Consider the following 19,161-nt stretch of genomic DNA (forward strand, 5'->3'; position numbering starts at 1 on the left):
GTGATTTGCTGTTGGTAAACTATACAAATTGAGTGAGTGAGTGTCAGGTTTACGTATCAGCTTGGTTTGAGAGGAAAGCTCGAAGTGATGCCAGTCTTCCACGTTTGCCACTTTAGTGAAATCAACCAGCACGGGTATGGTGCTGATAAACATAGAAACATAATCCTGTTGTATTGGGATTCGAACCAACGATCAAGTGTTCGACATGTGTTTACTCTGGCGCGAGGGCCAGATAATTGCTAACTTTCACAAAGTAATACTCTCAATTTGTTTGTCAAGTCATGTGGTTCTCTGCGGTAATGATTGAAAGAGATTATCATTTCCACGGGTCCATCTAACTAACCAATCAGTTAATTTTCTGGGGTGACCAGGGATGTTTTTGAAAAAAAAGTCAAATCAAAATATTTTTATTTTAGTTTTCTAAAGACATAACATTGACATGATATTGCCATGCAAAATACTTCCAAAAGAAATATTCCCGTCTTCTCCTTTCAGGGAAAGAGTTTGCATGCTTGAAGACGGAATATTAAATGGACGGTACCTTTTCCCCAGTGTCGTATGCCTAAGCAGTTAAGAAGCTGGATACAATACAAAACACCATTTATGAAAAAGAAACATTTATATCTGTTGTTCCCACACGTACACATGTCCATGCAGCTACACAGGGACTATCCGCTCATGACATGAACTGGCAGTAGTGAAGGTTTAAGTAGAGTGAAGAAATAAGTAACGGTGCGTGATGAAACGGACACGTTTCCTACGAGAATTGTACCATTTCGATGTTCAACATGCACAGTGTTTACTTTACGCCAAGTCAAGCACAACTCCCAGCAACACATGCTCGTTCTGTGTACGTGGGCCCTGTTTATCGTCGGAATGATTTTGAAACATATCTACCCAATCTATATTTACAATTTAAGCGTAGGCCGATAGAGCTTCCCGCAATTCATCCCAGTGGCCTTTTAATTATTAAGTACGATTGCACACAACATATATAGTATACTGGTAATAGGTCGGAACGTCCTTGTGAATCATCATCATACGTTCAAAAACGTTATGGAATAAATAATTTGTATGTGTTTCTCATATCTACAAGGTCCAGTGTTTCTGACATGTGTAACTTCTAAAACATAAAGTTGTACACTGTTACATTCCTAAACAACCCTTTAGCTTGATGATGAAAATTCATGAGGCATGTATGATTTACATACATCTAGGGATAGGTCATTGTCCAGCCAAGCTCCGCCCATTCACACATATACACTGCGGGCCTAGCACTACAATTCCTCCCGGGGGAGCTGCGAGTTGCTCTTGGGCTGAGCGGGGATCATCTTCCCTACAGGGATGTTTTTGGTTGGGTCGTAGTTCTTGATAGATGAGGCCATGAAGTCAACGATGTTCATTTTTCTCACGAAGAAGTCTCGCTGTTTCTGCGTCAAACCTGAAAAAACCCGTTATCATTTACATGAAGACTACAAGAACTGAATTAGAAAACAACATGGACAGTTATACTTATCTAATGTAATCCATGAGGTCCTTTTCCTACAACTGAGGCAAATATTTGTATAGGATGTCCAACCTCAAGCCACTACCACTATATCTCATCTTCCAGAGGCAAGGGAGTTAACTGATTCTAAAAGTCCAGTTTCCACCCTTGCCGAACTAGGCTGGAATTACGGAGTTACATTTTGGCTGGAGTAACGAGTCTGTGCATAGTCCAATCTAAATCGCGTAACGAAATCGATATCCGGTTCGTCAACTGCCTTGCAGATTTCGGTCGATTAGAGGATTTGTAAAGCATGCGTACCGTCAATATGCCGTCAACAGAAATTTTCCAAATCTCTTCATGTTTTTATTCAAGGTGCTCGCGTGATATGATGCAAAGTAGGATCTGTTATATTACAATATAGATCTTGGTTATCGATCTTTACTGGGCGCCGCCATTTTGTTTCAAGCAAATGTAAGTGATATAATGAATCTGATTGGCTAGTAGGAGAGACATAACTCGTAATAGTCACTAGTGGCGCTAAGCTCGCGCCCAGAAATTCCAACCTAGTTCGGCATAGGTGGAAAGTGGACTTTTACTGTCAGTTAACTCCCTTCCCTCGGGAAGATGCTACATGTTCATTATACATAGGTCTGGATCCGTGAAGATCCGGGTTAGATAAAGGTCTTCAGCAACCCATGCTTGTCGTAAGAGGCGACTAACGGGATCGGGTGGTCAGGCTCGCTGACTTGGTTGATGCATGTCATCGTATCCCAACTGCGTGGATCGATGCTCATGATGTCAATCACTGCATTGTCTGGTCCAGACTCGATTATTTACAGACCGCCGCCATATAGCTGGAATATTGCTGAGTGCGGCGTTAAACAACAAACAAACAAAACATATGTCTCAAACCTGACCCATATGTGTTTATGATCATATATACATGTAGTCGGAATGAGTGGAATGTTCTTCTTGGAGAGATTTATTACGGACAGGGTTGTGCTTTTAATACATGACCTTTATGTTTGATCCATGTCCCTTACAAGTGGACGTATGTCTGGGGGCTGGGAAAGCGCGGATCGTCTGCCGGGATGACCAACACAGAGTTGGCAGGTAAGGGCAGTTTATTAATCCCAACCAAGATGCTCACATTGCAGCAGAGGGTATGACACCATATTCTTCATGGTCTGGACACAGGGGACAAGGTGTCTAAGGAGACGTGAATCTCTGTGAAGAGTTGCCTCCCTTAATCGTGCAAGGATGCGCTATATTGTGGGTTAGGAATACGGATTTGCTCTGTATATGATGCTGCGTGCTCGTTGGTTTCACAACGATTCTTGCCACATTAGACTGAGACGTCATGGTATAATTCAGATAATGTTGAAAATGGCGTTTACCTCACTCACTCATTCACTCTTTACGACCTACCGTCGATATCGTTGACCATTTCGAGAACGGCCTCGTGCTCCTTCGACAGGGGCACGTGGTTGCTTCCGGTCTCGATCATCCGCTCAATCATCTCGCTGTAGTACTCGGCAAAGCTGGGAGAAACGGGTACTTTAAGTAAAGGTACTGACGTATGTGCATTTGAATGCCATATGGTAATTAACTAAAGATAAACACATATGCTTTGAAAATGTGTATTTTGTCACAAGTGGTCGCCATGCATGCGATCCTAATAATTTTACACCAACTTGTAACAGGGGCCAGTGCCAGACTCTCGCGGGACCTCTCCTTTGTACATTGTCGCATCAACAGCTAATTAATTCTTACATGTACAGTACAATAGTAACTATACTGATACTAATTCAGTAAGCACTTTAAAGATGTCAACAACGTAATGAACACACTTATACCCACCACCCCTTACAAGATGGGTACTGGCCGTCCCACTTCCTGTTTCTTGAGTCACAACGCATCCGCAGTTCTCATCTTTTCTGTGTTTACCAGTACAAGCGCCTTGTGCACGGCGATGATAGCACTAAAACTATCGTATATCCCAAACTTTAACAAAGCCTGCACAAGTTGAAGAGCTAAGATTGCTTTATGCAAATGGGCCCATGCCATTGGCGGGAGTAGCTCAATGACACCTGCATTTGACGTGACGCTGTACTCCCGTGGAAATGATGTACATGTATCAGTATTTTAATGGCATAGCATAGTGTAATGTCATGACGTGGAGGTGATGTTATTGCATGCTTGTTACATTATGTGAATAGTCCTGGCATTACCGTATGCGCTCTAATAGCATGGACATTGCTTGGTTACATAATTATACAATATCCTGCCAATGGTGATTCTTTGGTGTGATATAGATTTGGATTGCTAGTGATAAGGAACCTACAATCTGATATTCTAGAATAATTTGTTGAAGAATATTTTGGAATAACACTGGAAAGTTTTGTTTTGTCATCAGTACATTACAAAACAAATAATTCGTGGGAAATGACGGATGTCCTTAATGTTGTTAACTATTAAATGACCTGTCCCTAGTCACACTGAGGTAGTAAGTCATACACTTACTCGGCCCCCAGACTATTAAATAACCTGTCCCTAGTCACACTGAGGTAGTAAGTCATACACTTACTCGGCCCCCAGACTATTAAATAACCTGTCCCTAGTCACACTGAGGTAATAAGTCATACACTTACTCGGCCTCCAGACTATTAAATAACCTGTCCCTAGTCACACTGAGGTAGGAAATAATACACTTACTCGGCCTCCAAACTATAAAATAGCTTGTCCCTAGTCACACTGAGGTAGGAAATAATACACTTACTTGGCCTCCAAACTATTAAATAACCTGTCCCTAGTCACACTGAGGTAGGAAATAATACACTTACTCGGCCTCCAAACTATTAAATAGCTTGTCCCTAGTCACACAGAGGTAGGATATAATACACTTACTTGGCCTCCAAACTAATACATGACCGGGTCCTAGTCACACTGAGGTAGTAAATCATACACTTACTAGACCTCCAAACCAATAAATGGCCGGTCCCTAGTCAACACTGAGGTAGCAAATCATACACTTACTCGACCTCCAAACCAATAAATAGCCGGTCCCTAGTCACACTGAGGAAGTTAATCATACACTTACTCGACCTCCAAACTAATAAATGACCGGTCCCCAGGCACACTGAGGTAGTAAATCATACACTTACTCGGCCTACAAACTAATAAATGGCCGGTCCCTAGTCACACTGAGGTAGTAAATCATACACTTACTCGGCCTACAAACTAATAAATGGCCGGTCCCTAGTCACACTGAGGCAGTAAATCATACACTTACTCGGCCTACAAACTAATAAATGGCCGGTCCCTAGTCACACTGAGGTAGTAAATCATACACTTACTCGGCCTACAAACTAATAAATGACCAGTCCCTAGTCACACTGAGATAGTAAATCATACACTTACTCGGCCTCCAAACTAATAAATGACCGGTCCCTAGTCACACTGAGGTAGTAAATCATACACTTACTCGGCCTCCAAACTAATAAATGACCGGTCCCTAGTCACACTGAGGTAGTAAATGATACACTTACTCGACCTCCAAACCAATAAATGGCCGGTCCCTAGTCACACTGAGGTAGTAAATCATACACTTACTCGACCTCCAAACCAATAAATGGCCGGTCCCTAGTCACACTGAGGTAGTAAATGATACACTTACTCGACCTCCAAACCAATAAATGGCCGGTCCCTTAGTCACACTGAGGTAGTAAATGATACACTTACTCGACCTCCAAACCAATAAATGGCCGGTCCCTAGTCACACTGAGGTAGTAAATCATACACTTACTCGACCTCCAAACCAATAAATGGCCGGTCCCTAGTCACACTGAGGTAGTAAATGATACACTTACTCGACCTCCAAACCAATAAATGGCCGGTCCCTAGTCACACTGAGGTAGTAAATGATACACTTATTCGACCTCCAAACCAATAAATGACCGGTCCCTAGTCACACTGAGGTAGTAAATGATACACTTACTCGACCTCCAAACCAATAAATGACCGGTCCCTAGTCACACTGAGGTAGTAAATGATACACTTACTCGACCTCCAAACCAATAAATGACCGGTCCCTAGTCACACTGAGGTAGTAAATGATACACTTACTCGGCCTCCCAGGGATGTTGCAGGTCGGCTCCCTTCAGCTCAGACACAGCCGCCTTCTGAGATATAAAAAAAACATACACCAGTTAGTATTAGTCACATAGTCATACTACATTGTACACCAGTAAGTATTAGTCACATAGTCATACTACATGTACATTGTACACCAGTTAGTATTAGTCACATAGTCATACTACATGTACATTGTACACCAGTTAGTATTAGTCACATAGTCATACTACATTGTACACCAGTTAGGATTAGTTATTAGTCATACTACATTGTACACCAGTTAGGATTAGTCATTAGTCATACTACATTGTACACCAGTTAGTATTAGTCATTAGTCATACTACATTGTACACCAGTTAGGATTAGTCATTAGTCATACTACATTGTACACCAGTTAGTACTAGTAATTAGTCATACTACATTGTACACCAGTTAGGATTAGTCATTAGTCATACTACATTGTACACCAGTTAGTATTAGTCATTAGTCATACTACATTGTACACCAGTTAGGATTAGTCATTAGTCATACTACATTGTACACCAGTTAGTACTAGTAATTAGTCATACTACATTGTACACCAGTTAGGATTAGTCATTAGTCATACTACATTGTACACCAGTTAGTACTAGTAATTAGACATACTACATTGTACACCAGTTAGGATTAGTCATTAGTCATACTACATTGTACACCAGTTAGTACTAGTAATTAGTCATACTACATTGTACACCAGTTAGGATTAGTCATTAGTCATACTACATTGTACACCAGTTAGTACTAGTAATTAGTCATACTACATTGTACACCAGTTAGGATTAGTCAATAGTCATACTACATTGTACACCAGTTAGTACTAGTAATTAGTCATACTACATTGTACACCAGTTAGGATTAGTCAATAGTCATACTACATTGTATTCCAGTTAGTATTAGTCATACTACATTGTACACCAGTTAGGATTAGTCATTAGTCATACTACATTGTACACCAGTTAGTACTAGTAATTAGTCATACTACATTGTACACCAGTTAGGATTAGTCATTAGTCATACTACATTGTACACCAGTTAGTACTAGTAATTAGTCATACTACATTGTACACCAGTTAGGATTAGTCAATAGTCATAATACATTGTGGACAAGTTAGTATTAGTCATTAGTCATACTATGTTGTAAACAAGTTAGGATTAGTCATTTGTCATGCCACATTGTACTATTGTGTGTGCGTGCGTGGTGGGTAGATCTCAAGTTGTGGGTGAGACAGGTTTAACGCCGCTTTGAACATTATTTCAGTTATATCTCGGCGTGTCAGCTTTATACGGGAGAGAGTAAAGCAAGTCCCATATTCCCCAAGCTTCTTGTGAGGAGGATCGGGAGGTGAGTCTCGGTGACCTTGTTGATTGAATGCTTCCGGCGTGGATTGTCGTTCATGGTGTGTCACTGGTCACTGGTTTGTCGGGTTCAAGCTCGAGTATTATACACAGCCCGTCCTGATACAGTTAGAACCTCGTTGGCAGCGGCGTTAAACAACATTCACTCCACGTGTAACAAGAAATGATGTTATTCAAAGTCACTGTCTATATATATTTGATTCTTTTCTGTACACAATGTTGACTGACAGTTAGTTGTAGCAGCAATTGTTTATGGTATCAAACCCAAATAAATCCGAATAACGTTGCCCAGTTACACGATCTTCCCATCGGCCTTATTGTAAAGTTCGCTCTCGGTCGTGCTCCCTCGATATACCCACATCGTGCAAAGACTGAGCCGACAGACGCGTCCGTCGCATGGGGTCATCCTGAACTTAACGGGCGCTTTGTGGTCTATACTTACCATTTTAGATATTTTCATATCCTTAATACTCGGAACATACTTCGTGAATATGTTGTCAAGGTTCTCGATACGACCAGACTGAAAAAAATAACCATGACATTCACACATGATCTCGTGTACGTGGAATACAATCTAACGCAGTGAAACAAAAACCCTAAATATGAAGACATGAATTGGTCGGCAGTTCAGTTTCTTTTAGACAGTATTTCTATCTAAGAAGACAGTCAGCACACTTTTACCGACTTCCTTTGTCCTTCAAATTCCTTAACCGACACGTGGTCTATGAGGCTGCCAATAATGGTCTTACAGGGGGGTTCTGCTTCACGCTTTGGCGCCCATTTCAAATTGTTTGTTTGTTTGTTTGATACAAAGCCGCAGTTTAACATGGATACCCACTCAGACACAGTTTACTGACTCCTTGCCGAGCGCCAAGCAGGGCAGCAACAAGTACCATCTTTTGAGGGTTTTGGAATATGCGGCCAGGGGATTTAACCGCCGACCTTCCGCTCTCCGGGCAGACGCTCTACCACCACGCCACGAATGCGCTCCTGCTCATAAGCAGGCTGCTCACTTAATGTCTGCTTACTGCTCTACATGGTTATATTTGAATTGGGTTTGACCAACTTTAGGACTCTCAAATGACCAAAGCCTTGCACACCTTTAACTCTTTGAAGAAGTTTGTCAAAGAATAAATACTGCTAAAATACCCACGAGTAGAACCATACTAATTTAAATACAAGATAATCAAGAAACGTAACATTGGTACATTAAAAGAGGGGCAAAACAAACGAAATATATAAACAAAAACACAACACATGGCCGGTCCAAAGTCCAAACAGGGGAGACAATTGTAAATAGGGGAGACAACTGGGTTTGCCACACACCCGAGGTTCCAGTCGCCCGTTCACCTTCCTCCACAAGTTGGTCTTCTCGTTGACAAACTGCAGCAGGGCCTCCGGGTGGATTTTTCCGCCATACTGAAACACGGATCAAATTACAAGAGTTCGGAAATAGTGAAGTAGCCTATGATTGAATGTGTTTACCTTACAATCTACCTGTGTACCTGGGCTACTTCATTGGTGTAACCAGGGTAGGAGCTCCATGTATACGGGTGTAACCAGGGTAGGAGCTCCATGTATACGGGTGTAACCAGGGTAGGAGCTCCATGTATATGTGTGTAACCAGGGTAGGAGCTCCATGTATACAGGTGTAACCAGGGTAGGAGCTCCATGTATACGGGTGTAACCAGGGTAGGAGCTCCATGTATACGGGTGTAACCAGGGTAGGAGCTCCATGTATACAGGTGTAACCAGGGTAGGAGCCCCATGTATACGGATGTAACCAGGGTAGGAGCCCCATGTATACGGATGTAACCAGGGTAGGAGCTCCATGTATACTGATGTAACCAGGGTAGGAGCCCCATGTATACGGATGTAACCAGGGTAGGAGCCCCATGTATACTGATGTAACCAGGGTAGGAGCTCCATGTATACTGATGTAACCAGGGTAGGAGCTCCATGTATACTGATGTAACCAGGGTAGGAGCTCCATGTACACGGATGTAACCAGGGTAGGAGCCCCATGTACACGGATGTAACCAGGGTAGGAGCCCCATGTACACGGATGTAACCAGGGTAGGAGCCCCATGTATACTGATGTAACCAGGGTAGGAGCTCCATGTATACTGATGTAACCAGGGTAGGAGCTCCATGTACACGGATGTAACCAGGGTAGGAGCTCCATGTACACGGATGTAACCAGGGTAGGAGCCCCATGTATACGGGTGTAACCAGGGTAGGAGCTCCATGTATACGGGTGTAACAAGGGTAGGAGCTCCATGTATACGGGTGTAAGAAGGGTAGAAGCTCCGTGTATATGTGTGTAACCAGGGTAGGAGCTCCATGTATACTGATGTAACCAGGGTAGGAGCTCCATGTATACTGATGTAACCAGGGTAGGAGCTCCATGTATACGGGTGTAACAAGGGTAGGAGCCCCATGTATACTGATGTAACCAGGGTAGGAGCTCCATGTATACGGGTGTAACAAGGGTAGGAGCTCCATGTATACTGATGTAACCAGGGTAGGAGCTCCATGTATACGGTTGTAACCAGGGTAGGAGCTCCATGTATACTGATGTAACCAGGGTAGGAGCCCCATGTATACGGGTGTAACCAGGGTAGGAGCTCCATGTATATGTGTGTAACCAGGGTAGGAGCTCCATGTATACGGGTGTAACCAGGGTAGGAGCTCCATGTATACGGGTGTAACAAGGGTAGGAGCTCCATGTATACTGATGTAACCAGGGTAGGAGCTCCATGTATACGGGTGTAACCAGGGTAGGAGCTCCATGTATACTGATGTAACCAGGGTAGGAGCCCCATGTATACGGGTGTAACCAGGGTAGGAGCTCCATGTATACTGATGTAACCAGGGTAGGAGCCCCATGTATACGGGTGTAACCAGGGTAGGAGCTCCATGTATATGTGTGTAACCAGGGTAGGAGCTCCATGTATACGGGTGTAACAAGGGTAGGAGCTCCATGTATACGGGTGTAACCAGGGTAGGAGCTCCATGTATATGTGTGTAACCAGGGTAGGAGCTCCATGTATACTGATGTAACCAGGGTAGGAGCTCCATGTATACTGATGTAACCAGGGTAGGAGCTCCATGTATACTGATGTAACCAGGGTAGGAGCTCCATGTATACGGGTGTGACCAGTGTAGGAGCTCCATGTATACTGATGTAACCAGGGTAGGAGCTCCATGTATACGGTTGTAACCAGCGTAGGAGCTCCATGTATACGGGTGTAACCAGGGTAGGAGCTCCATGTATACTGGTGTAACCAGGCTGGGAGCTCCAGGTATACGGGTGTAACCAGGGTAGGGGCTCCATGTATACGGATGTTAGCAGGGGTAGGAACTCCATATATACTGATGTAACCAGGGTAGGAGCTCCATATATCCTGGTGTGACCAGGGTAGGAGCTCCATGTATACATGTGTGACCAGGGTAGGAGCTCCATGTATACGGGTTTTGACCAGGGTAGGAGCTCCATGTATACGGGTGTGACCAGGGTAGGAGCTCCATGTATACTGATGTAACCAGGGTAGGAGCTCCATGTATACTGATGTAACCAGGGTAGGAGCTCTATGTATACGGGTGTAACCAGGGTAGGAGCTCCATGTATACGGGTGTGACCAGGGTAGGAGCTCCATGTATACTGGTGTAACCAGGGTAGGAGCTCCAGGTATACGGGTGTAACCAGGGTAGGGGACCCATGTATACGGATGTTAGCAGGGGTAGGAACTCCATATATACTGATGTAACCAGGGGAGGAGCTCCATGTATACTGATGTAACCAGGGTAGGAGCTCCATATATCCTGGTGTGACCAGGGTAGGAACTCCATGTATACGGGTGTGACCAGGGTAGAAGCTCCATGTATACGGGTGTGACCAGGGTAGGAGCTCCATGTATACTGATGTAACCAGGATAGGAGCTCCATGTATACTGATGTAACCAGGGTAGGAGCTCCATGTATATGGGTGTAACCAGGGTGGGAGCTCCATGTATACGGGTGTGACCAGGGTAGGAGCTCCATGTATACGGGTGTAACCAGGGTAGGAGCTCCATGTATACGGGTGTGACCAGGGTAGGAGCTCCATGTATACGGGTGTAACCAGGGTAGGAGCTCCATGTATACGGGTTTGACCAGGGTAGGAGCTCCATGTATATGGGTGTAACCAGGGTAGGGGATCCATGTATGCGGATGTTAGCAGGGGTAGGAGCTCCATATATACTGCTGTGACCAGGGTAGGAGCTCCATGTACACTGATGTAACCAGGGTAGGAGCTCCATGTATACTGATGTAACCAGGATAGGAGCTCAATATATACTGGTGTGACCAGGGTAGGAGCTCCATGTATACGGGTGTAACCAGGGTAGGAGCTCCATGTATACGGGTGTAACCAGGGTAGGAGCTCCATGTATATGGGTGTAACCAGGGTAGGAGCTCCATGTATACGGGTGTGACCAGGTAGGAGCTCCATGTATACGGGTGTGACCAGGGTAGGAGCTCCATGTATACGGGTGTAACCAGGGTAGGAGCTCCATGTATACTGATGTAACCAGGGTAGGAGCTCCATGTATACTGATGTAACCAGGGTAGGAGCTCCATATATACTGGTGTGACCAGGGTAGGAGCTCCATGTATACATGTGTGACCAGGGTAGGAGCTCCATGTATACGGGTGTAACAGGGTAGGAGCTCCATGTATACGGGTGTGACCAGGGTAGGAGCTCCATGTATACTGATGTAACCAGGGTAGGAGCTCCATGTATACGGGTGTAACCAGGGTAGGAGCTCCATGTATACGGGTGTGACCAGGGTAGGAGCTCCATGTATACGGGTGTAACCAGGGTAGGGGCTCCATGTATACAGGTTTGACCAGGGTAGGAGCTCCATGTATATGGGTGTAACCAGGGTAGGGGATCCATGTATGCGGATGTTAGCAGGGGTAGGAGCTACATGTATACTGATGTAACCAGGGTAGGAGCTCCATGTATACTGATTTAACCAGGGTAGGAGCTCCATATATACTGGTGTGACCAGGGTAGGAGCTCCATGTATACGGGTGTAACCAGGGTAGGAGCTCCAAATATACTGGTTTGACCAGGGTAGGAGCTCCATGTATACATGTGTGACCAGGGTAGGAGCTCCATGTATACGGGTGTAACAGGGTAGGAGCTCCATGTATACGGGTGTGACCAGGGTAGGAGCTCCATGTATACTGATGTAACCAGGGTAGGAGCTCCATGTATACGGGTGTAACCAGGGTAGGAGCTCCATGTATACGGGTGTGACCAGGGTAGGAGCTCCATGTATACGGGTGTAACCAGGGTAGGGGCTCCATGTATACAGGTTTGACCAGGGTAGGAGCTCCATGTATATGGGTGTAACCAGGGTAGGGGATCCATGTATGCGGATGTTAGCAGGGGTAGGAGCTACATGTATACTGATGTAACCAGGGTAGGAGCTCCATGTATACTGATTTAACCAGGGTAGGAGCTCCATATATACTGGTGTGACCAGGGTAGGAGCTCCATGTATACGGGTGTAACCAGGGTAGGAGCTCCAAATATACTGGTTTGACCAGGGTAGGAGCTCCATGTATACTGATGTAACCAGGGTAGGAGCTCAATATATACTGGTGTGACCAGGGTAGGAGCTCCATGTATACGGGTGTAACCAGGGTAGGAGCTCCATGTATACGGGTGTAACCAGGGTAGGAGCTCCATGTATATGGGTGTAACCAGGGTAGGAGCTCCATGTATATGGGTGTGACCAGGTAGGAGCTCCATGTATACGGGTGTGACCAGGGTAGGAGCTCCATGTATACGGGTGTAACCAGGGTAGGAGCTCCATGTACACGGATGTAACCAGGGTAGGAGCTCCATGTATACTGGTGTAACCAACCTACCAGGAATTTATCATGCTTATTATCCGCTTCATACCAAAACACTGCTGGGTTTCCCTGGTGACCGAATCTGGAAATGCAGTAGACAAAGAATAGTAAACCAGTACACAAACCACCCCCTATACAGGCGCACACAGTCTCAATGTCAGGCAGCATAAATGGTGTTTCCCTGCTTGTGTATAGCTACGCTGCTTCATATGATTTTATATGAAATATTACGCAAATTAATGTTGACAAAAAACAGTCACAAAAAAGATTATACTGGTTGGAGTATTTTGTAGAGATACAGACAATGTCCGTTTTGTTTTGAAATATTATACTGCCGCTTCTACAAGTTTCTTCACATCATTTTAAGGAGTGTTCGGTTCAAATAAAAAACACGAACCTTTCTCGTTTCAGTTGTGGATATTTATCCGAGTCAATGGCGCAGAATATCACCTGCAATACAGAAACGATACATAGACATGTTTTCTATCAGTCACAATTCTGAGAGAACATGAGACAAAACAAACAGAATACTATACTAAATGTAGTGCAATGTGCTTCTTCACAAGCCTGGAAACATTCTTGATATGTTGAAAAAGGAAAAAAAATATATTACTTAGTATACAGCGTTCTTTTACATTAGTTCTATTTGGATGTAATTTGAAATTATATCCATTCGAGTGTTTATCTTGGGGCACGTGTCTCTGTGGGTATTTAACAAACAGATCAGTTTGAAACTATAATTACAAATCCATTATGTAATTCACCGAAGCTTTTTACCTGTTCGTCAAATCGGAATGCTGTAGCTATTTCTTCGTATGAAAACCTAAGATTTCTTTCCTCTGAAAATATAAATATGTATATATGTTTCAGGGCTTATTTCAGCTAAGCAGGTAACATCATTGCACAAATCATGTTAACCACAGGTGACGTCGTCTGCACCGTCCGGTTAACCACAGTCGACGTAGCTTGCACCAGTCACCTTAGCCACAGGTTACATATCTGCACCAAACACGTTAACCACAGGGGACTAGTCTGCACCAATCACGCTAATCACTGGGGACTAGTCTGCACTAATCACGCTAATCACTGGGGACTAGTCTGCACCAATCACGTTAGCCACAGGTTGCTTGTCTGCACCAATCACGTTAACCACAGGTGACTTGTCTGCACCAATCACGTTAACCACAGGTGACTTGTCTGCACCAATCACGTTAACCACAGGGAACTAGTCTGCACCAATCACGTTAACCACAGGGAACTAGTCTGCACCAATCACGTTAACCACAGGGAACTAGTCTACACCACTCACGTTTACCACAAGGAACTAGTCTGCACCAATCACGTCAACAACAGGGAACTAGTCTGCACCACTCACGTTTACCACAGGGAACTAGTCTGCACCAATTACGTTAACAACAGGGGACTAGACTGCACCAATCACGTTTACCACAGGGTACTAGTCTGCGCCAATCACGTTTACCACAGTAGACGTAGTCTGCATCGTCACCATAAATGACGTAGTCTACACTGTCGCCTTGAGGTCAAAAACAGAGCAATATCTTACCAATGTCCCCACTGTTATATCTGTGCATTATGATTGAATAGATGATGTCATAGTTGTAGGATAACTCACTATCAGTTAGTAGAGTAGTATGACATCAATACCATAACGTTATTATAGTTGAGTTGTATGACATTAATACCATACCGTTATTATAGTTGAGAAGTATGACATTAATACCATACCATTATTATAGTTGAGTAGTATGACATTAATACCATACCGTTATTTAATGAGTTGTATGATATTTATACCACACCGTTATTATAGTTGAGTAGTATGACATTAATACCATACCGTTATTGTAGTAGAGTAGTATTATATTAAAACCACACCGTTATTATAGTTGACATTAATACCAAACCGTTAAGATAGGTGAGTAGTATGACATTAATACCATACCGTTATTATAGTTGACATTAATACCAAACCGTTAAGATAGTTGAGTAGTATGACATTAATACCATACCGTTATTATAGTTGAGTAGTATAACATTCTGTTTGGGTGTGATGACCAGTTCGTCGTAGTTTTTGTCGGTGACCTCGATGACGTGTTGGCGTTTCACCTCCCCGATGTAGCCGGGCATAGCTAGGGCGATGGTGTTGACGATGTTGTCAACGGTGATGTCGCCCTCCAGTCTGTTCAGGGACAAGGTAGATTCAAACATTCACCAAAGAGTTGACACACGAAACAAAAATTACGGAATTCAACTACACGAATACAGTAAATCCGAAGTCATGACGACAATGGAATCGGAATGTTGGGTGAATCCCACGAGCACGGGTGTGGTGCTGACAAACCAAGGATCGTAATCAAAGGAATCGGGGATTCGAACCAGCAGGCGTTGGCACAACGAACGAAACTATGTACACAAAATCACACTAAAATCTGAAGATCTGCTGGTAACAATATGTGCCCTGCCCGTTTGATGAATTAAATCACAAAATCGAATGTGTGATGAAAAAGATTAATGATTTTAGATATCATTAAATCGATATTCTGGTATTATGAACTACATTTTAAGACATAAAATAATAGTGTAGGTTACTAGAATTCATAATTCAATTAATTATTTGTAAAAATAAAGTTTGTGAGATCAGTAATTCATTTTGTGATATCAATAAATGAATCCATGGTACAAAATAAGAAACAAATGGTAAAACGGCGTCTCATACGTCACCCACCTCTCCGCTTCCTTCTCCCCCTTCTCGTGGAAGAATATGGCGGGCAGTTCCTCGATCCCCCACTGGCGTATCAGCGTTTTGTCCTGAACCCTCCCGAAGATGATTTCCCTGTCATCTTTAAATATCTGAGAAGCGGCGAAGAAAAACGGATAGAGCACCCGGCAACGGGAACACCCTGAAACAAGGGAGGTAATTCATCAATAACGGCCCACATTCCATAGGCCAGACGGACTAACACGTTTGATCGTCACGTCGATAGAAAGGGCTAGATGTCCCATACAGGTAAAGTGGGTGAAGCTAATTCCTAGTGTCCCTTGCGGTGATAACCTTGGAATATTGCTTCAAATGGGGGTAAAGCCATACCCTCTCAGTCACTCACTCACTCTCTACACATGGGCGCAATTTTATATAGTTCTTTTTGTGGCCTAATATCTCTCCCTTAAACTTAAACCGTCCACGAGCTCAAATCAGACACTGAATCCAGTTTCTACTACCCTCAAGATATCAGTTTCAACATGTTGTTTTTTATACAGCGAACCCTCGTTAGTCCGGACAGTCGATGATGGGAAAGTCTGTACCGGTCATGACAATAATTTGCTTGTCCGGAAATGCGTTAATCTGGGAAATTTCACTGTAACTCTGACCGCCTCCGTTGTGTATTGGATAGAGCGTCGGCCAGGAGATCGATCCTCTGACCGCGTCATACCAAAACATGTTACTTGCTGTTACCCTGCGATCACTATACAATCCGGACTGGTGCAAGCAGCCAGACACAGACACACACACACACACACACACACACCACACACACACACACACACACACACTTACAAGTGAAATATTCTTGAAAGTTTACCAAACATGCTTACCTGGTGAGTCGACAAAGTAGATTGGAAAAGAGGCTGCCTCTCGAAACTGAAATATTAAAAATGGCATTAATATTGACACTACTACTACTACTACTACTACTACTACTACTATTACTACTACTACTAGTACTACTACTAGTACTACCTCTACCACTACTAAATTACTACTATTACTACAACTACTAGTATTACTACTACTACTGCTACTTCTACCATTACTAAATTACTACTATAACTACTACCATTACTACTACTATATATGTTTTACAGAACTAGTCCTACTACTACTACTACTACTACTACTACTACTACTACTAGTACCACTATATTACTACTATAAGCTACTGACACCGATAAACTATTTCTACGTCTACAACTGATACCAAAACTACTATTAATAGTAACAGTTACTGTATTAATATTCCTAATACGTTTACTGCAATATGAAAAGACACGTAGACAGTCCATGGGAATGATTCATCAATACAATCTGTTCAAGTGCACATTTGTTGTTTGTACATTGAAACATCCCTATAATTATGAGTATATAAAGAATCAACACCTATCTACAAATGACCTTTTCACAGAACAAACTGCTGTTGAAAACTATACTCGTTATTTTTTACTGTGATCGCATAGATGCTGTGGTGGAAATACAGCATAATCCGCACTATCGACTACAAATGTGGGATACAAATATTGATATGCGTGTGCCAGTGCAGGTTCACCCATGACACCACGTGTTGCCAACCCGGAGATCAATGAGTACCACGTTGTCGTGCCGGTATACATCGCGCTATAGCGAGGACACCTGGGCATCAAGGGAGAATTGCATTTCTACGGTGATTTCATTCGATGATAGAACCATTATCATTAAAACACAAACGGTAAAACGCACCATATCACAACGTTATTTCCGTGATGTTTTATAGGATGATATCAACTTCGGAAAATGACAGTAATTAATATAATAATCATTTCATAAGTTTTCTTGGAATTGGAACCAAAATATACACGGCCCTATCACTTTTTTTAATGTATTACAGTACCTTGTAAAAAAAGTTAACATTGTTTTGCCTTGTATAATGTTTCCGAATAATTTTAGCCACCCTTCATTTAGAAATTTCTATGTGTTTTCCACGTTACTCGTCAAAAATGATAATATACACATGTCTTACCTTGTCAAAGTTAGTTTTATCCAGCTCCCACACTCCATGTATACTTAGAAATTTCAAAGATAAAATAAAAACAATGAGCGAAACCGGCGACCTGCACATCACCATTGTGAATGATTTTACGGTGTAGCTGGGACAATCACCCGCGACAGTGAATGACGTGGTTCCTTATGATAACGCGCCGTCAAGAGTTTAGTGCAGCGGTGGTGTAAGGAGTTTGCAAAGTTGAATTTAGTATCACAAGTCGATATGGGAAAAGTGCGCATGTGTCGCCAGATGGATAGAGCCCGATTCAATACACACAGGCTTTCCCATTCATATGGATATTAACGCCGAAGCAAGACCGGTGGCTAAGATTGGTAGTTTATTGATTTTGCAACTTTAAATTATATCTGAAAATTGAACTTGCTTTTGGCGATACAAATTATATCTGAAAATTGAACTTGCTTTTGGCGATACAAATATAGGAAACCCAGCGAGAAAATACAGAACTGGTATGTGTATCTTCTGTAAAGAAACCATTATTATTTATCCTTACCCGTTGGAGAGTGCGGGGAGAATAGGCCCCAGAACCCAAAGCAGGTATTTAGAGATGGCCAAATTGCAGACGCTTAATGTGGCAATTTGTTGATTATGTCGTCGAACCCCGACTGCGTGTATTGATTGGCTGACTTGAATATATGATTTTCAGCGTGCCATAGCCCAATATATCTGGCAACTACTAACCCACTCATTAATGTTTTAAACATTTTGTTGTTTTTTATGTGTCAAAGAAACCACCGCACACAAGAATACAATCAGAAGTCACACCCTAAGTCATCCCTCAGTCACACACTAATCCTCTATCCACCCGCTCGACCACCCACCCAATCATTCACTGACCCGAGGGGATTCCGGACTGGAATATAGGGTGGCGAGGCTGGGTGACTGTTGATAGAGTGAAAAACACTGGTTTATTTTGCGCATATTTACAGACTGTCCTCATACAGCGAGAATAGTGCTAAATGCGGCGTTAAAGAACACTCACTCACTCACTCTGCACAGCAGGTATCCTGGCAACAGTAACGGAGGCGGACGCCACGCTGAACGCCACGCGATGCCAACTGTCACCACGATCCATAGACTTGCTTACATTGCTGTCACAAACCATAGCCGCGTGTTGTGTGTACGAACAATGCTTGAAGAAATATATAGATTATATATACTCAGTGGTGGATACATATTCTCATTTTCAAATAATTCATAAGTCCACATCTTATTTTGAACTGTCATTCCCAGGGTAGTTGATGCGAATTCCAAAGCAATGAAATTATTTGTTTGTCAGATAGTATTCATGGAATTCAATAGTATTTATTTAATGCGCACGTCGCTCACCTTCATACTGTCTAATGTGTGTTTAATCTTCCGTCAATCATTGGTCGGGTCACTTGCGTATTAACATAATAC

General features: G+C 43.1%; 1 protein-coding gene across 1 annotated transcript; it reads right to left on the reverse strand.

Annotated features, from left to right (window-relative positions):
• Nucleotides 1-600: 600 nt before the first annotated feature.
• Nucleotides 601-18,129, reverse strand: LOC124142524 (protein disulfide isomerase-like 2-1). Its single transcript, XM_048397877.1, has 12 exons — nucleotides 17,719-18,129; nucleotides 16,541-16,586; nucleotides 15,672-15,846; nucleotides 14,956-15,125; nucleotides 13,703-13,764; nucleotides 13,323-13,375; nucleotides 12,941-13,007; nucleotides 8,345-8,437; nucleotides 7,461-7,538; nucleotides 5,615-5,670; nucleotides 2,918-3,030; nucleotides 601-1,441 (listed from the first exon to the last, which is right to left on the reverse strand). Exons 1-12 carry the CDS (start codon nucleotides 17,821-17,823, stop codon nucleotides 1,278-1,280), a joined length of 1,182 nt encoding a protein of 393 aa, XP_048253834.1. The 5' UTR covers nucleotides 17,824-18,129; the 3' UTR covers nucleotides 601-1,277.
• Nucleotides 18,130-19,161: the final 1,032 nt, after the last annotated feature.

This window comes from Haliotis rufescens, unplaced genomic scaffold (assembly GCF_023055435.1).
Source record: "Haliotis rufescens isolate VD_foot unplaced genomic scaffold, xgHalRufe1.0.p SCAF_17, whole genome shotgun sequence".
NCBI lineage: Eukaryota > Metazoa > Mollusca > Gastropoda > Lepetellida > Haliotidae > Haliotis > Haliotis rufescens.